A 20,557-nucleotide genomic window follows, 5' to 3' on the forward strand; every position below is an offset into this window, starting at 1 on the left:
GCAGCCCAAGCCATTCTTTTAGCTTTGGGGACCCGAACTAATCAGGGGTGGCTCCTCCATTAAGGCATAGGAGCGTCACCCCACTGATTTAAATGCCCCAGAGTTGAAAAATAACATGGTGATAAAGCTAATTTAATACCATTTAATTTTTTCAGTAAGCGCGTTCCGAGCCGTGTGAGGACAGGTGTGGGGCCGCTGCTGACTGGCAGCCGCAGAAAGAAGAGATGGGCAGGGCACTTTATATTAAAAGTGTGCCTGTCTCTTTGGCCGGCTGTCTTAAGACAGCCAGCCAGCCAGACATGCGCACTTTAAACCTCTCAACCCAACTTTCTTAGACAGCTAGGTTGAGAGCAAGCAAAGGCCTCCAGTGCTCTTGGGAGCACTAAGAGAGCCCGCTCTATCCAATTCTGGTGACGTTCTCATGCTGATTAACAGCATGAAAGTAACGCCAGATAGGTTAGGGGAGTTGGCTGGGGTCCGCGCTGGCGGAGGGAAGGACACCGGACTGGAGCGAGGACGTGCAGCAAGGTGAGTTTTGTTTCCTTTCTTTTAAATGTTTTAAATGTATTTTATGTGTGTGGTGCACTAAATCGACGACGACATGCGTTTCAATACCGTTTTGAAGTTACAATAATGTAATACATGTCACCAATTTTGTTAATGTAATTTTGCGACGCATGCACCCATTTGCCCGCTTCACCACTCACTGTAGGTGGCAGGCGCCACTGGAAATAATATGAATTCTCACACTTGTAGGGTTGTGATAGTAAGTAGTTGTATTTGTAGTGTCATTGGCAGCATTAGCAGAGGCAACGAGCCAGTGCTTAATTTGTAAAAAAAAAAAAAAAGTGCCAGGGCTTTCTTTAGGAGACCACTGCAGCTTGCACCACCCATTGCCTCTGCCAGAGCTACCAATGAAAGCACCAACATACTGCTAATCAGCACACTCTTAAAAGTGTGACCATTCCAGGCGCCCAAAGCTATAAAAACGGCCTGGGTGGTAGGTATTAGTTATATTTTTTTTAATTGTGTATGGAATCAATAAACATCTGTTGTCCTTATCTCTAAATTCGACTGACAGTGCCACCATGTGCAGACTGTCTAAGTGCTGGTGCTGACAATTAAGTGCTGGTGCCGAGCACCGGAAACCACCGGCTCAAATTAAGCACTGCATACATGCCAACATTTTAGCAGAGAAAAGTGGGAGATTAAAAAATATTATTAGGGAAAAATTATTTTCTCTATTGACTTCTGTTGAAGAAGAGGCAATTTCAAGTGGGAGACAGCCACAAGAAAGCCATTTTTTACTTTAATAAATCAGGAATCACGCTTCTGAAACTAGTCTATTGACATGTATGCAAAAGAAGCTGGTACATGCAACTGGCACTGCTCAGTCTCCCTAAATGCCCAGTTGGTAAAGAAACTCAGGAACCAGGGAAACTAACAGTTGTCAGTTGGCATATGAATGCTATTGGTTTGTTTCTGCATATTCTATGTAGAGTCAGGTCGCACTGTCTCCTTTGCTATAGGTTTTGTGCCATCAGAACTCTTTCTGTTTCTAATTCCAAACATGTACAGTGTTGGCAGCTATAACTTTCTGTGTCTTGGAATCTTCGTTAATGGTCAAATATTCTCTTGCTCTAAATTTTTCAGGTTTCAGTCCTGCCCAGAATAGTAATCCCACTGTCTTGGTTTTTCCCTTTACCACTCCTTAGTGTTTTCCCTTTGATGTGCTTGTTATTATTTTTGCCCAGACATGTTCCTGCCTGCTATGAAGACGTGGATTTGAGCAGGTGGGATTCCTAGAACAACACTCCAGGAAATGCTTGTGAGCCAGTCATTTCTTCAGGACACATTTTTGACCTTGTGAAACCACTGAATCATGTTTTTTATTCCTCTTAAGCGTCAATGAGGCTAGAAGCCAGGAACTATCGTACCTTTTTTTTACACAACATATCTGGAATGTAGCTGCAAAATCATCCACCGGCGCCGAAAGACTGAAGGTGCTTTACTTTCTGGTGGTGCTAACGTAGCACTGCCAGTGCTCAAAGCTCCTAGTTGGGTTTGTTCCCTTCCAGAGATTTCTGCACCTCAATCATTGTTCCGTTTCCTGCAATATTCGAGCCCCTGCCTCTTACAGTATCCTGCTTCTCTGCCTAATCTGCTCAACTCCACAGTGCGATCTTTTATAGCTTTGGAACCTTAGGTCCAACACTGATCTTTCATCGGATCTTACATTGATTCACATGCTTGAGTCCTTCCCCGTCATCAGGCTGGGACATAAACTTCAACTAATGAGGTGAGAGTACAATAAGGATGTATGACGTTACAACGCATGCTTTTACAACGCATGCCTTTACAACGCGGTTTTTACAACGCATGCCTTTACAACGCATAGTGCTTTGGGGCGCTGGATAGTGAATAGTTTAATTTACTATTCCAACTCCAGTCCCCGTGGATAGTAGGGAAGGTGTTGGATAGTACATTAAACCTATTCCCTATCCTAGAGCGCCCCCCAGCGCAATGCGTTGTAATGGTTTGCGTTGTAAAAGTTGCGTTGTAATGGTAGTGCGTTGTAAAAGTTTTGTTGTAAAGGTTGTTTACCGTACAATAAACACCAATACCCCAGAGGCCACCGCATCTCTTATTCTTTCATTTGTACCAAACTGTGTAAAGGGAGTACCTGGGAGTTCTGTTCAACAATCTTCAGATAAGTGATTGTTCTTGTTTATGCCTTGATTGAAGACTTTGATATTTCAACCCTCTGGGAAGTCACACGAATCAGTGGGTTCTCTCAGGAGTGTGGGCAAGGTACATCTTGGGCTTGTGGAACATGTAGAAAGTTGAGGATTCATGTGGAGCACCTGCACAAAGACTGCATCTGCTGCTTATACCAATCTCCAAGCTCTAAAGACTGAGAGATCTGTAGATAACTTTACTCTAAAACTTCAAAGGCCAAGGAAGGTCACTTCCTCCTTTTGTTCCAGAGATCCAAGGTGAAGTATTCCCACTGTAGCCACAAAGAGCATTCATAACCTAAATCATCAGGCAAGGCTACTGCAGTCCCTCTCTTGCCTTAATCTCTATGACCAAGAGATTACAGCCAAAACGTCTGTAAGTGTGCCGGTTAATGCCTAAATCAGTGACTGCCTCTGAGAGTCTACCCCATCACTGCTGTCTACAAAAAGAAGCAGACCAGCTCCATCTCTTTCATTGACAGCACATACACTCCTGAAGAGAGCCCAAACAGGTTCACCCTTTGACCACTGCTGGCACCCCTAAAACAATAAAGCTGCAAACAGTTCCATGGTTGCCGCTAGCATGGTCGAGAATAGCTCTATTGACGACACCATCAAAGACAACACCATCCTCATCATGTTGGAGAGGAAATCATATCTAAAAATTTTAAACCGAATTACGGCATATTTTGAGAGAGAAAAAATAAATGTGCACCAACTACACGTCCAAGAAAGTATTATAAAATAAGAGATATTGATTTACTGCATCGTAAAGCATGCAGACAAAATTTTGACTAGATGATATTCGTACAAGTAACCTAGACTGTGATTTATTAATTTAGAAAGTACTATTTTTATTGACGTGTGTTAGAAATGTGTAAATGATAAACTCTCATGTTATGGAATTTACCCATAGTCATTATTATTTTCATTTATGTATATGTACGACTAATTCGATTTTATCAAACATTATGAATTATCCTAATTATGAGGATGCACTTTACTGAAATTTACCATTTATGTGTGCAAACATGTGCATGGACTGACAAAAGGAAAGTAGGGATTACTCATCCCTAGTTGATGACGCTTCCGCAAAACTTTCAGGGATTGTATTTTGTACATGTGTTGCGCACCTTTGATGAAGACTTGGAAATGTAATTTGAAAATATTTGTACAGTAATACTTGCAATGTACAAATGCATCACACTGACACGTAGTATTTATAACTACACAAAAACTTTTTTTTAGTTTTTTTTAATAAACTTTTTATTAACTGCATAGAAAAAGACAGTGGTGTACATCACATTTTAACACTAAATAATTTTAAGGGCATCATAGTTATACTAGTATCATGACATCCTTATATTTCCAATGAACTTATGCTTAATAATATATATATACTTTACATTTTATTAGCACACTTAGATGTAGGCCAAACTGCATATGTGAAATTTCTTGACTTGCTGAATCTATTGCTCGTGAGAGAATACCTCAATATAACAAATCACGTGAAACAGTGTTTTCGTTCCTGAGTTTTCATGTACTGAATAAGATACTTTGCTACATTTTCTGACTCAGTCCAAACAGCTACCTGGGAAATTGACCGCTTGAACTTGTTCATTTGCTCTAGCTAAAGGAGCATTGTCCCAACATTTCCATTATTGGATTGCTTAAGGACTGCATAATTGTGCCACCTATTTATCTAAATGTTGTGTCTTCTTCATGTGGCCTGACATCCATCCCATACAAACTGACCAATGGACTGAGTGGCCTGACCAACTGTGGTGATTCCAGGAGGTGTCACCCCCAGAACTTTAACTCCATCAGTGCGGCGCATTTTCCCGCTGTGCGCTAAAGATTTGAAAATCCCGCAATTCATGACGAGCTCAGCTCGTCATGAGCGTACGAGAGGTGTACTTCATGACTAGCTAAGCTCGTCATCAGCGTCAAAGGGGTTAAGAATATAATATTGCTTGATGAGAAAAAGAATAATCTTTTGTGGACTGGCAAACTGACTGGCTGATGAACTAGCGAACACACTGTGAGTGTTGGATGAACTGCCAATGAATCCCTTACTATTGCTGACTGAGGTTTGCGTAACTTCCATTGCGTCTTTTACTTGCCTGATGCAGATTCACCAGGCTTCCTTCCTGGATTGACGCATATGTGTCTGGTGGTCTCCTCCTTTCTGGGAGACAGCTTGACTCTTGATAAACTATACTAAATATCTCCATATTGTCTCAGCTATCTTAATTATTTCTATCCAAATGAATGTGCATTCTTAATCCTGTTAGTCAACCGCGGTCGGTGCAGGTAAGCATAGAGGGAAGGTGGGTTGGGCCAAGGAGGGGCAGGGAGATGTCAACAGACAACGGAATAGGATTTATTTATTTAGATTACTGAGCATCAAGTTTGAATGTTATTATTCTGTATTGCTTCAACTGAGCTTTTAGTGTGTATGGTTGTGGCTTGACTACGTTTCTTTAGGAGTTTTCGGTTTGCAGTAGTAATTCTTTATCTTAATAGCATTGTATTAAGAGTAATTTACATGAGCTTAGTTTCTAGTTTGTAGTCCAGTTATCCAATTCCTGGCCCTTGTTGGATGACTGCTGGCTCCCTTATATCCAACCGCTCATGGCACAAAGCAAGATCCACCGGAGGACCAAGAGAGAGTGGTATGCAAATTTGATAATAGGAAAACCATAGTTCCTTAACATTGGGCCTAGTAAATGCTACAGAAGTTACATCCTCTAATGTCCTCAAAGGTTATTCAGAACTCTCTCAAAGGCATTACCACTTTCCTACGACCTACATTCACAATCACAAAGCAAGGCATTGCTGCAACCACCACCCAGGATTCTGGACACTGAGGAGTCAGAGGAGCAAGGGCCTTTTTGGCCAACCTTTAGACCAGACCGGTTGAGAGTGAAATGACAAGAGGATGAGGAACATGTTACACCCAAGATTGCCAAAGATTAAGGTGAGCCGAAACGTTATCACATCCCTGAGCAGCACCAACGGCACCACAAACTACTGAACAATGAATGTGGCGTCATAATCCTCACTTGGAACGCCATTACTATCCGTACTACGAGGGGGAGGACTTCCTTTACTACCAGCAAAAAATTCCAAGGTTCCAGTGCTGCTGGGAACCCAACCAATGTCTCAACAGCCTCTTTCTTCACAGATGCCGTCACCACCACAATAACCACCGCCTCCTCAATAACCACACTTGTCACCAGTGCAGCTGTAGTAGCAGCTCTGCAGCCACAACATCCTTCAGTGTCAGTACAGGGAGGGCAAAGAAGAAGACAGTGATGTTCAAGATGACATCCTGAATCAGGCATCTATGTCTTTTCAATGATGTGGTCCCGTCCACCCGTCACCTGTACTCGTACCGCCAGAAGATACAGTGGGTGTCCATTCTCTGACAGGGAGAATATTGAAACAATTGGAATTACCGGTCACCATCAAAGTGAATGCTTTTTGTATGACTTCAGAGTTTCATGCCAAAAGACCGTCAAGAGCGATTAATATGGTGGACCATATATGAAGCAAGAGGCTGAAAGTCATGCAGACACTCGCATATCTAGTCACGGTGGTCCCTCAACATGATAAAAATACTACAAAGTTCAAGATAACATGCCAGCATGTCTCATCAGACACCCTCTAGAGGATGCTTGCAAGTAGCTCAAAGGCGGTCTTGGGAGCCTTCCTCTGCATGCAGTGCAACTCAGGAAAGGAAGGGAAGGTGCCTGAGCAACACTTGAAAGTGAGTCTCCTCTGGGGCTGTGATGTCAATTAGGATAGCCAACTCCCTCGCAATTATTGGAGGATATGGTCAGCAAATGTGGCCAGGCATCACACCCTTTTAGACGGGAAACATCCTTTACCACGAAACTTTTACAACGCGGTACCATTACCAGGCAGGTTTTACAACGAAAGTCGTTACAACGACTTTCGCTGGAGGGCGCTCTAGGATAGGGAATAGTTTAATTTACTATCCAACACCTTCCCTACTATCCACAGGGACTGGAGTTGGAATAGTAACTTAAACTATTCACTATCCAGCGCCCCCCAACGCAAGTCGTTGTAACGACTTGCGTTGTAAAACCTGCGTCGTAACGGTACGCGTTGTAAAAGCATGCGTTGTACCGTCATACATCCCTTTTAGACATCATCCTGGGGGGTAAGGAAGAGAAGACTAAGATATCCTGTGAAAGAGTCTCCTTAACATAGGAGAGTCTGACATGTATGCTACAATAACAAATGAAGCCAGCTGGCAGGACTGGGAGATCTTCGCAGGCATGCCAGGCCCCAATATCCATCATTCAGGCTCAGGTCAGGAGTGGAATTCTGGACATGCGATTTTGTGGTCAATCCCCATTTTCCTGGCAAATGAACATGCCACTCTAGATATTAAGATGGAAACTGCTACCACTTTATCACTGGGTTTTATTCTACGGAGGTGACAGCTACCCTTTCCGGGATCCAGAAAGAGTGCAATCCTGCTCAGTAGTAAAGCTTCCAGCCCTAGTAGGCACTTCAAGAGTCATTTCGTCAGTTGTACTTTCAGCAGCAGTACAGAACCCCTCCTTGATCACTCTATCCCCGACAAACGTATGGCGATAGCTAGTTGATGTTTCTCGATGCCAAAGTTGACACCAACTCTACACTAGGAAAGGCTACATTCTCATCGCTCCTCACACTCGACTCCATAGAGAGTGAGAATCTTTACCTTCCTTCACAAGGAAATAAATAAATCCAGCATTTGTAACGCGGGAACTAATCCCCTCCAAAGGTTTCAAGGCGCTGGGGGCCCTCTGGGAGATTAAGTGAGCTATTGCCCAGAGTCAATTGATGCTGAGGTGAGCTGCATCCGGCACCTGGGATCAAGCCGTGAGCCCCACGCTCCGGAGTCAGACACTCCGGCCGCTGTGCCACACCTCTCCCCTAACAATTGGAGTTCCGTTACTACAGATCAAAAAATTCTGGTGCAAGTTGGACATATGCGGACGAATGTATGATGTTACAATGCATACATTTACAACGCATGCCTGTACAACACAGTTATTATATCTCAACATCCTTTACAACGCATACATTTACATCGTATACCACTACAACTACTTTTTTTAAACTACATTTTCAACGCATTCCATTACATCGCATTATACCTTTACAACGCATACCATTACAACGCATACCATTACATTGCATTTAAGGTAAGTGTGGGATAGTGTAGGGGTAAAAATTACTATTCTAACTCCAGGGTGTGCAACAGTAGGGTAAGTGTTGGATAGAGTAGGGGTAAAAATTACTATTCTAACTCCAGGGGGTACAAAACTAGAGTAAGTGTTGACTAGTGTAGGGGTACTATGTGTTGTAATGGTATGCGTTGTAATGATATGCGATGTAAGGGATGCGTTGTAGTGACATGCGTTGTAGTGACATGCGTTGTAAAGGATGTTGTGATGTAATGACTGCGTTGTAAATGGAGTGCGATGTAATGACTGCGTTGTAAAGGTTGTTTCCCTATGCGGACATTCACTGAAAGACCCCCAACAACTCCACCGTCCAAGAGGGCCAGTCATCATTTTAGAACTGCTTCTGGCCATCTTCCTTTCAATATTAACAAAGAGGCCTCAAATCTGTCCCTAAATCCCAGAGAAAAGGAAGTTTTTAGTCCTTGACAAAAAGAATTCCAGTGAGTAGCATCTAACCTCAGGCCTACACATACTAAATGAATATCTGAAAAACAGTTCTTATGCTAGGTCTCCCTGCAGGAGATTCTTCAGCTTCTCGTGAAAAGGAGTTCATGGCTTCACTTGATCTGTAAGACACTTAGGGCCAGATGTAGGAGCCCTAATACCGGTCGGAAACGGCCGATTTCGGCCGTTTCCGACCGGTATTAGGTTTTTCAGATGTAGGGGGCTTACCGAATCGGTAATTTTACCGATTCGGTAATTTTACCGAATCGGTAAATATACCGATTTGGTAAAATACCGAATCGGTATATTTACCGAATCAGTAAATCCATATGTAGCTGACACTCCTAAGAGTGCCACAGGCCCTTAAGAGTCTGTATTTTACCACACAATCCTATTATGTGGTAAAATACCTAAATTCGGAATTACCTAAATCTGCCCCCTTCCCATTACAGACTCTTAAATACCGATTCGGTAAAATTCGGTATTTAAGAGTCTGTAAATGGGAATTACCTACATCTAGCCCTTAGTTCCACATTCTCGTCCACTCTTAATATAACAAATACATATGATTCGAAGTAGACGGCCCCATCACCAGCTGCAGGTCCCCCTTTTTAGTCTTAAGTTTGCAGCAATAATATTTACCATTGGTAGCCTACCTTAAAAAAACACTGTCACCAGGTGTTTCCTTACTCTGACGACTGACTGATAGAGGTAACTTTATCCCACTCCACCAAGGCATCCATGTCTGCTAGAATGGCTTTGGCAAGTTGGGCCTATCTCACAACATGGAGAAATCATTGTTTACCCCTCAGAAGCGCACACAATACCTAGGAGCCATTCTCCATAGATACGAATGATAAGTCTTTTCTTCAAAACTATGGATTCTTCTGCTACGTGGCCCAAGCCTATACATATGAAAGAGACAGAAAGTTTCAGCGCTTCTTTTAAAATCTCTCTCTGCATCTCCCTCATTCTGTTCTGAGGTCTCAGGAATGGGCCGCTTCAAGAGGAAACAGACAAACGTATGCATCAAAGCGAAGGTTCCTGTTGGACAGGCCACATGAAGGGCTCGCTCCCTCCCCGCATGACAGGGCCCGGACACCGGCTCTCCAGGTGCTACCCACAGAAGCAACCCGCAAACTGTCCCCTACGGGACTCCTGCTCCCGGACATCTCTGTATCACTGGCCTGGGCCACTGTCAGCTCCATTGCCCGGCCCGGCCGCCATCTTGGACACTGCACCACGAGGCCGCGTGGCCTCAGCTCGACCCTAACCCTGGGCCTGGCCAGGCCCCGACATCCCGGCACCACCATCCACCCAGGAGGTGAACGGACCACTTGGCAGGTCAATGGGAGAAAGGAGTGTCGATGGCTCTCCCCCGCCAGGTGCCGATCGCCCCCAGCCTCCCCGGGCGCTGGCTCCACCCCCCTGCTGGGTGTCTGGACTCCCTCATCCCGGACCTCCCGACCTCCAAGTGCGAGGGTCCGGACATCAAAGGGCGCCAGACCTATAACTAGGGCAGCTCCCGAGCAGGAAGGCAGTTGTATCCTGGAGTCGAGAGACACCTTGAAGAACTCATCCTTGACGGACTGCTGGCGCTGCCACAGCCCTGCCTTGTGAACTGTCTGCCTGCCTGCTGGCGCTGCCGCAGCCTTCTGCAACCTTCATCCTCGTCGGGACCTGCTGGCGCTGCCGCGGCCCGTTGTGACTACCATCTTCGTCGGGACCTGCTGGTGCTGCCGCGGACCGTTGTCACTTTCGATCTCCTCGGGACCTGCTGGCGCTGCCGCGGCCCGTCCTCCTAGAACACCGAGCTCGAGGATTGTGAGCTACCCATCATCTCATCGCAACTGCCAGATTGGTAACAAGACTGTCCCGCTACCCCCTTTTCCCTTCCAAGAGACTAGAATCGAGGGGACCCCTGAGTCCTGACCTCCTTGTACCATTCTACCGTACTTCAAGATTGCTTATAAAGAACGTTAAACCTTATCTTTGTGTGGTGTCCATCTGTGGGGGGGAAGTTACTTGTCTGTACGATCGCTGGAGACGGCTCTCCCCGGAGACCTCTCCCCCTGTCCTCGGCCGACCCTCCAGGTCCCGTCTAACATTGGTGGCCAGCGGCGCGATCCGAACCAACGCATAATCGTACAGAAAGCAACTCACCCCACGACTAAACCACAATGTCGACCAAAGAGAGCGGATCTACAGAGAAATTCCAGATGGAAAAACTGGAGGAGTACAGCCATCGAGAATTAAAACAATTTTGTATGGAACTGGGCATTGCTACCACCGGTCTGAGCACAAAAGATGACTTTAAACACGCCCTAGAAGCGTGGGCAGAAGCAAATGCCGCCGGTCCCCGGGATCACAACATCGAAGCACCGGAGACGAGCACCGCTCCGTCCGAAGAAAGGAGAGCGGGTCTCTCCCGGGAAGAGATCCAAGAGCGAGAAAAAAGCAGACTGCACGAACTAGAGTTGGCACGGCTCAAGTTGGACGGAGAACTGAAACTAGCGGAACAAAAAATGAACCTAGAACACTTACGGCTCCGTGAAGAGCGGGAAGAAAAGCAAAGACAAAGAGAGCTCGAAGAAAAAAAGACTGGCATACGAACACGAGCGCAAACTGGCAGAGATAGAACTACGGAAGCAAAACAAAGACCTGGGGGTGCCCGAGCAACCGCGCACCCCAGGAGCTACAGAACCAAAGGTCCACATCCCCAAAGATGTCGTCCGAGAGTATTTCCGAAACGACGACATACAACAGTGGTTCAAGGCCTACGAGATCGCCATGACCTCCCACCGGATCGATCGAAGTGACTGGGGAGCCGGTCTATGGGGGAGGTTCGTCAATGAAGGCCGTGATGCCCTGCTACAGCTCCCGGACCATCAAATGACGTCCTATGACCACATGAAGGCCGCCCTCCTCACTCGATATGGGCTTACACCCGAAATGTACCGCCAGAGGTTCCGCGACTGCACCCGAATCCCGGGTACAACTTGGGTGGAATATGTGAACTATTTCAGCCGAGCCTTCGAGGGATGGATCAAGGGGAGCCGCGTAACGACCTACGAGCAACTTTTTAACCTCATTGTGTGGGAGCACCTCTCCAACAACTGCTTCGTCGAGCTCAGGCAGCACCTCCTCGACAGTAAATTGACTGATCCACGGCAGCTCGCCGCCGAGGCTGACCGATGGGAGAGCACCCGAGTGGGCCGGGGTGGGCCGAACGATCAGAACAGGAACAACCAAGGTCATCACCGTCCCCGAGGAGGAGGAGGAGGCCAGGGCCGGGGGAAAGACGCCGTCCCGGCCGCTCCCGCTACCAGCACCCCGCCCCCGGCCGGCCGGGGCAACCCCCCGATGCGCCCGGGGTTCCGAGCCAATGTCACTTGTCACCGATGCCAGCGAGTCGGCCACTACGCCAATGACCCGAACTGCCCAAAGAACCAGACTCCGGGGCCCCGCCAGGTAGCTGCCGCCGCCCTAGGAGAAGAGCAAGTCTCCGAAGAGCATGAAGAATACGAACAGGAGCAACCAGAGTGGGAACCGGCCGCCATGGTCCTGGCGTGCCTAGGGGGAAGAGACATGATCCCGCGGGCTCCCCTACCCGCCAACACCAGAAAATACAGTCAGTGGGTGAACATAAATGGGCGCAAGGCTGAAGCCCTACGTGACACGGGGGCCAGTGTGACGGCCGTCCGCTGTCACCTGGTGACCCCGGAACAAATCCTGCCGAACGTTCTCTGCCCCGTCCGTTCAGCCGACAATTCTGAGAGCCTGTGTCGGATGGCCTGCGTCCCATTCGAATGGGGAGGAGTATCCGGCATGCTGAAGGTGACGGTCCGCGATGATGCCCCCGTGGACTGTCTCCTGGGGAACGATCTCGAGAGTTCCCCGTGGGCCGCCGTGGAAAGAAGAGAGCACCTGGGGATATTGGGCCTCCCGGACTGGGCGTGCGTAACCACCCGGTCCATGGCCGCCCACGCCATCCCCCGACCTGAAGAACCCGAATGGCCAGCACCTCCTCCCCCGATCGCTCCAGTGGGGGACGCCGACCATACCGACCCCCCGGAACAAACCCAAGAAGGGCTCGCTCAGCCCCAGGACCTTCCAGACCTGGCTCAGTGGCGTCAAGAAGGGGGACCCACCCAGGAACAATTCCGTCAAGAGCAAAAGACCTGTCCCTCCATCGAGGGACTACGACAGCAAGCCCTCGCCCAGAGCGCGGGAGATACCGCCGGGGCCCACTGGATCTATTGGGACAATGACCTATTGTACAGCGAACAAAGAATCGCAGAGTTGGGGGCCAGTCGAGTGTTGGTGGTGCCCCTCCGCTTTAGAGACTTCCTGTTGAATTTGGCCCACGATGTCCCCCTGGCTGGACACTTGGGACAGGACAAAACCTACAGCCGCCTGGTGACCCACTTTTACTGGCCAAAAATGAGAAATGACGTCCTCAACCACTGCCGGTCCTGCCCCACCTGCCAGGCCAGCGGGAAGAGCGGCCGCAAACTCAAGGCACCCCTGCAACCATTCCCGGTTGTTACCACCCCGTTCGAAAAGGTGGGAATAGACATTGTGGGGCCCCTGGACCCCCGAACAGCACAAGGGCATCGATTCATCCTGGTACTGGTAGACCACGCCACCCGCTATCCCGAGGCTGTTCCCCTGCGAACTGTAACAGCCCCGGTGGTCGGCCGAGCCTTAATGGGGATCTTCTCCCGGGTGGGCTTCCCCCGGGAAGTCGTCAGCGACAGGGGCACGAACTTTATTTCAAAATATATGAAATCCCTCTGGCAGCAGTGCGGGGTCACCTACCGATTCACAACCCCCTATCACCCTCAAGGAAACGGACTGGTTGAGCGGTTCAACCGCACACTCAAGGGAATGATTATGGGGTTGGAAGAGCCCCTCCGCCGCCAGTGGGACGTGCTACTCCCGTGCCTCCTCTTCGCCTACCGAGAAGTTCCCCAGAAGTCCCTCGGCTTCAGCCCCTTCGAACTCTTGTACGGACACCCTGTTCGAGGGCCCCTCAGCCTAGTCAAAGAAGGTTGGGAGATGGCCCCCCTGAAAACCCCTCCAGACGTCTACAAGTACCTCCTGACCCTACGCAATCAGACCAGACGATTCAGAGAGATCGCCAAAGCCAATCTTGAGGCCAGTCAGGAGGACATGAAGAAATGGTACGATCAGAATGCCTCCTCCATAGAGTTCGAACCTGGACAGCAAGTATGGGTGATGTCCCCCACCGAACCTTGTGCCTTGCAGGACAAGTGGACAGGGCCCTTCAAGGTGGTCGAGCGCAAGAGCCCCGTCACCTATCTCATCGGCATGGAATCTCCCCGGAACCCCCTCCGGGTCCTCCACGCCAACAGACTCAAACCCCACTTTGTGCGCTCGGAGCTCAGCCTACTGATGGCTACAGACAGTGGAGCGGAAGAAGACTCCGAGCCCCTCCCTGACCTACTGAGGACCCGGGAGAAAGATGGTTCAGTAGACGGGGTCCGACTCTCAGATGCCCTAACCCCGGAGCAGCGCCAAGACTGTAGGACCCTCCTGCTGCAATTTGCGACCCTATTTTCCCTCACCCCAGGGGTCACCCCCTGGTGCTTGCACGACGTGGACACTGGGGACAGTCCCCCTATCAGACATCGGGCGTACCGCGTACCAGATCGGGTACGTGCCTGCATCCAAGAAGAAGTGTCAAAAATGCTCACACTCGGAGTCATCGAGCCCTCGGACAGCCCCTGGGCCAGCCCAGTCATGCTGGTCCCCAAAGCTGCTGCCCCCGGCACCACCTCTGAGCTCCGATTCTGCGTCGACTATCGGGGTCTGAACGCTGTCACCCGAACCGACGCTCACCCCATTCCCCGAGCAGATGAACTGATCGACCGCATGGGGGCTGCCCGCTACCTCAGCATCTTCGACCTGACAGCGGGCTACTGGCAGATCGGCCTCACCCCCAGGGCCCAAGAACGATCCGCTTTCTCCACCCCGGATGGCCACTACCATTTCAAAGTGATGCCATTCGGCATGAAAAACGCTCCAGCCACTTTTCAACGACTTGTGAACCAGGTATTGGCGGGCCTCGAAGAGTTCAGCGCCGCCTACCTGGACGATATTGCTGTGTACAGCCGCCACTGGTCAGACCACCTCCGCCACCTCCGAGAGGTCCTGCAGGCCCTCCAACAGGCCGGCCTCACAATCAAGGCCAGCAAGTGCCAAATTGGCCAAGGGTCCGTGACCTACCTCGGACACCAAGTGGGAAGCGGTCTGGTGGCCCCCCTTCAGCTCAAGATCGCTGCCACCCAGTCCTGGCAGCCCCCCGTAACGCAAACCGAGGTCCGAGCCTTCTTGGGGCTCACCGGATACTACCGGCGGTTTGTGAAGGACTATGGCAGCATTGTGGGGCCCCTCACAGAGCTCACATCAAAGAAACACCCAAAAATGGTCAACTGGACTCCAGACTGTCAAGCGGCCTTCGAGAAGCTGAAGGCCGCCATGTGCACCGCCCCTGTGCTCCAGGCTCCCGACTACAGCCGGGAGTTCATCGTCCAGACTGATGCCTCCGACCATGGCATCGGGGCCGTCCTCTCCCAGCTGAACCCCGATGGACTTGACCAACCAGTGGCCTTCATCAGCAGACGCCTACTGGCCCGAGAACAGCGCTGGAGCACCATCGAGAGGGAGGCCTTCGCAGTAGTGTGGGCCCTCAAGAAGCTCCGGCCCTACCTCTTCGGTACCCACTTTCGGGTGCAAACAGATCATCGCCCCCTGCAATGGCTAATGCAGATGTGGGGGGAAAATCCCAAACTATTGCGATGGTCCATCTCCCTGCAGGGGATGGACTTCACTGTGGAGCACCGACCTGGCCAGGATCACGCCAACGCGGATGGCCTGTCACGCTTTTTCCGCCTCGACGAGGAAAGTCCCCAAGAGGATGGGTGACTCTCCCCGCCTTCAGCTGGGGGGGGACGCATGTTGGACAGGCCACATGAAGGGCTCGCTCCCTCCCCGCATGACAGGGCCCGGACACCGGCTCTCCAGGTGCTACCCACAGAAGCAACCCGCAAACCGTCCCCTACGGGACTCCTGCTCCCGGACATCTCTGTATCACTGGCCTGGGCCACTGTCAGCTCCATTGCCCGGCCCGGCCGCCATCTTGGACACTGCACCACGAGGCCGCGTGGCCTCAGCTCGACCCTAACCCTGGGCCTGGCCAGGCCCCGACATCCCGGCACCACCATCCACCCAGGAGGTGAACGGACCACTTGGCAGGTCAATGGGAGAAAGGAGTGTCGATGGCTCTCTCCCGCCAGGTGCCGATCGCCCCCAGCCTCTCCGGGCGCTGGCTCCACCCCCCTGCTGGGTGTCTGGACTCCCTCATCCCGGACCTCCCGACCTCCAAGTGCGAGGGTCCGGACATCAAAGGGCGCCAGACCTATAACTAGGGCAGCTCCAGAGCAGGAAGGCAGTTGTATCCTGGAGTCGAGAGACACCTTGAAGAACTCATCCTTGACGGACTGCTGGCGCTGCCACAGCCCTGCCTTGTGAACTGTCTGCCTGCCTGCTGGCGCTGCCGCAGCCTTCTGCAACCTTCATCCTCGTCGGGACCTGCTGGCGCTGCCGCGGCCCGTTGTAACTACCATCTTCGTCAGGACCTGCTGGCGCTGCCGAGGACCGTTGTCACTTTCGATCTCCTCGGGACCTGCTGGCGCTGCCGCGGCCCGTCCTCCTAGAACACCGAGCTCGAGGATTGTGAGCTACCCATCATCTCATCGCAACTGCCAGATTGGTAACAAGACTGTCCCGCTACCCTCTTTTCCTTTCCAAGAGACTAGAATCGAGGGGACCCCTGAGTCCTGACCTCCTTGTACCATTCTACCGTACTTCAAGATTGCTTATAAAGAACGTTAAACCTTATCTTTGTGTGGTGTCCATCTGTGGGGGGGAGTTACTTGTCTGTACGATCGCTGGAGACGGCTCTCCCCGGAGACCTCTCCCCCTGTCCTCGGCCGACCCTCCAGGTCCCGTCTAATAGTTCCTTCAACAAGCAAGTGAAGATCATACCTCAACTGAAATCAACTCAGTGGCTGATCTCCAACTCAGGAAGGAAGACGCATACTTCGTCATACAACTGGTGCATCCATGAAAGGCTAGGGTGTCCATTCACAGAACCTGGCCATGAATGGATGGTGATCACACGAAGAGTCAAACCTCCTCTTACATTTACTGAAATTGAGGAACAGCAGGCAGGCATTACAATCCCTGCCTATTCCCAGGATTGGGGGGTCCTCAGTTCTAATTCAGATGCACAAGGATACCTCATATTTTACATCACTGAGAACAAGGATGTGGATTCTGTCAACTGAGGACGAGATGCCTGGGGCCTGGAGCATTGAACACAGAGTTTCTCTGACAGCAGAGCATGTGCAAGGTAAACAGAACGACTGTCCGACACTATCCGTTGAATCCAATGAGAGTGTAGCAAACGGGAAGTTAAATAAACCTTACTCAGCAGGGTCTTCCGCCAAGAGGGCAAGTGAAACATGGAATTGCTATTTTCGAAGATTACAAAATTACACAATGGTTCTATGGCAGATAAAATGTGCAACCGGGATCCTGAGGAAATGCATTTTCAATGTCACACTTTTCCTCCACTCTTGCTCATTACAAGAAAGATGAGAAAAATGAACAAAAGGGGGTGGTGATGGACGGAGCATCTGAATCAATCAAACACTCACACCCAGTCAAAAGATCTGGGTTTAATCCATCACCGTTCTTTAGCCCACTCTGCCACCCCAGTTCAGACATGGCTATATGGGGATGCTCCGTCCATCACCACCCTCTTTTGTACCGCTTTTGGCCGCCATAAGTGTGGCAGGGTATGCTCAGACGTGAGTCCCTTGCTCACTTTGCCACTGGATTCAAGCAAGTCGGGCTGAAGACGGCTGGAATGCCAGAAACCGGTCCTCGGATGCTTGTTTCCGGTCCAGGGAAGACATGGCTTGGCAGTTCGGGCTGGACTGTTCCCATGAGGCACAGGGTCAGACTGATTTTCATATAGCCACGTCTGAACTGGGGTGGCAGAGTGGGCTAAAGAACAGTGATGGATTAAACCCAGATCTTTTGACTGGGTGTGAGTGTTTGATTGATTCAGATACTCCGTCCATCACCACCCCCTTTTATACCTAGGGACCACACAGGGTAGACTGAAAATGCTTCAGAAAATCCAAAATAAGTCGGCACGGATATCCCATGGTTCTCTCCTACAGGCTCAGCCCTTGCCACGTGCCACTGGCTGCCTGTCAGGGAGCGTGTTTCGTTCAAAGCACTTTGTTTTTGCCACAGGATTTTTCAACAGAAGGGCCCTCGCCCTCTTCTTTCTCTAATCAATCGGTATCTCCATTGCAGGCGCCTTAAATCTTCTGACTCTGCGCCGGTCGCAGTCCCAAAGATTAACAGAGAATGGTTGGGTGGTCGTTCCTTTAGATAGATGACAGCCAAACTATGGAACCGTCCCCCACTGGAGTTGAGACTGGAAGGTGCAGAGTCCATTTTCCAGTAAAAGCTTAAAACCTGGCTCTTCGGGCGGATTTAAGGAATCAGTGTGGTAGTCTGCAGACCAGTGGTTCTTCTTTGGTATGTTTAAAAAAAGGGGGTAACTGTTCCTGATAAGGCACAAAGGCCAGAACTGCAAGGTATATAACCAGATGACAGACGACAGTAAACAAGACTATTTCTTGTTGCCCTCACACATCCCAGGGGATGTCATGCTTCATTATCAGGTGAGTGCCCCTTATCGGACCGACACTGCAATGCCCTACGGATCCCCCGAAGGGTCACTTTATCTGAGATCTTTTGATTTTTCTTGCCGTTTGATGAGTTTTTCTTTGGTAGCCTGGAGTAACCATGCACTTTACAAAACTGCTAACATTACATAACACAGTAAGGCTTTCAGGAGTGGGGTGATAAAATCCAGGTCACCACCCACTGGTCTATAAGGTGTGGCAACCAGCATATTCACAGGCAAATAGGAAACTGGTCTGCTGTGAAAAATCTGTTTTCCCTATAGGTAGTTTGTCCCTCTAATTAGTTTGAAGATTTTTCAAAGAACTGAAATGACACCTTATGGTCAATTCAGTGCTTTGGAACAATGACATTAATAGAACTAGACAACATAGGTAATTAAAGCTGGGCAAAGGTATTTAGACTCTAACTGGATTTCAAGCACTTAGCCGGCTGAATGAAGCTACGACAATGAGATTAAATGCTGAAGTTCTGTCACTCACCATCATGGCCTCGCGGACGGTCAGGTGAGGCAGGAGCATGTCGTCTTGCATGATGTAACAGGACATCTTCCGGAACGTCCGAAGGTCCCGCAGCTTGCCGTTCACAAAAATCTGCCCTTTCATCCCGGTCTCTCTGCACAGCGAAGTAACAGCCGCAAAGACACGAGAACAGCAGTGCCATGGCATGTGTGAAAACAAGAGACGACAGTGAAAACAAGACAAGGACAATGAGAACAAGACAACAGAGTAAACAGTGAAAAACAAAAGGAAAAACTAAAAAAACTGCTAAAAATCAAAGCCAAAAACATAATGTAAAGTCAAACAAAAGTAAACAGCAGTGAAAAAATATTGATGGCTGTGAAAAAACAAGGGTACACTGGAGAAAAAGGATGACAGTGGGGGCAAGACTGTGATAGCGAAAATCAGATAACAGCAAAAATAAAACAACAAAAATCAGTAAGCAGCAATGAAAATAAGACAACAATAGAGAAAACAAATCAACAACAGTAAAAAACAAAGCAAAGGCAGAGAAAGCAAAACCACTGTGAAAACAAGACAATTACCGGTACTGTCTGCTGCCCCTGCCCCTGCCCCTGCGCTGCCTGCTGCCCCTGCACGGTCTGCTGCCACTGCACTGTATGCGGTCCCTACTCCTGCGCTGCCTGCTGCCTCAGTCCCTGCACTGCCTGCTGTCGCTGTGCTGCCTGCTGTCCCTGCCCCGCCTGCTGTCTCTGCCCCTGCACTGCCCGCTAGCCTGCCCCCGTGCTGCCCATTCCAGGTCTTTGCTCAGCGCCCAGGGCCAATTGGACAAGCTACCAGGATCCCTAATGAAGGCCACCACACGGCCATGCAGCAGACGCATGCAGTGGGTAAACCACCAACGCACCGACAGTTGATAACGACTAGCACAAGGACCACTGGCCCTCCCTCCACCCAATGGTACATCGCCAAGGAACTCAGCCGAACCAATCCTAAGGGTGCTACGGGCCAAACTACTACCTGCAGTGACTTACGGCCACTTGGCCTTTCCCGGGAAAATGGACGTATTTCTGGGAAACCTACAAACAAAAGCTTATAAGAAAATCTTCTCCGTTCCACAGCCCGTGAGGAGGTCGAGGATGAGACTCGAGTTGGGCCTGACATGTGCAAACCTCTACTGCCTGGGAGACCTAATCAAATACTATATACACACCTTACGAGCACCAGGACAATCTTTGAAAGAGCAACTACAAGCTGTGTTTAAGGACAAACACTCCCCTTGGCATAAACAGTTGCACCTTGCCATTTCTACATTAAAGATTGAACCAACCTCTCTCACTAACCCAACTATCCCTCTGCTAATGTGGAAAAAAAACAATAACAAAACAAATCATCTCAGTTTCATTTCAGACTGACGGTGCCGGGCTATCTAAAAACCAACTTTTCACCGCTTTGAATGAATCATATATTAAGGGGAAACCTCAATCATACTTTAACTACTCCCTCAACCCCCAGACTCGCAACAAAATATTATACATGAGGCTGCTAGCCCTACCAATCTTTGATTTTAACCCACAGTGGGCTTGGTGGAATGAGCAGCCCATTTGCAGGTTTTGCAATTACATACATGAGTCCTGGCTCCACCTGCTTTGCTGTTGCCCATTCTTTGCCACTGATCGACGTCGCCTACTGATCTCCGTCTTTCAGGAACAATCGCTGAGACACTGCAGTGCAGCATCGACTTTGTGTTTTAGTAACAATTCAGCCCAGGCCTTAGCAAGAGCTGGGAAGTTCGTTAATATCATTCTAACTGCACTGCATAAACGCTCAGTTT

The 20,557-nt window shown here is 49.5% G+C and overlaps 1 protein-coding gene across 1 annotated transcript in view; it reads right to left on the bottom strand.

Annotated features, from left to right (window-relative positions):
• Positions 1–20,557, bottom strand: part of ABCG4 (ATP binding cassette subfamily G member 4) — an 83,874-nt gene that overhangs the window by 59,236 nt on the left and 4,081 nt on the right. The window contains exon 2 of the mRNA XM_086956767.1: positions 18,745–18,877. Within this exon, the coding sequence (XP_086812893.1) occupies positions 18,745–18,877 (133 nt within the window). The remainder of the gene's footprint in view (positions 1–18,744; positions 18,878–20,557) is intronic.

This window comes from Lissotriton vulgaris, chromosome 2_1 (genome assembly GCF_964263255.1).
Source record: "Lissotriton vulgaris chromosome 2_1, aLisVul1.2, whole genome shotgun sequence".
In the NCBI taxonomy this organism is placed as follows: Eukaryota; Metazoa; Chordata; class Amphibia; order Caudata; family Salamandridae; genus Lissotriton; species Lissotriton vulgaris.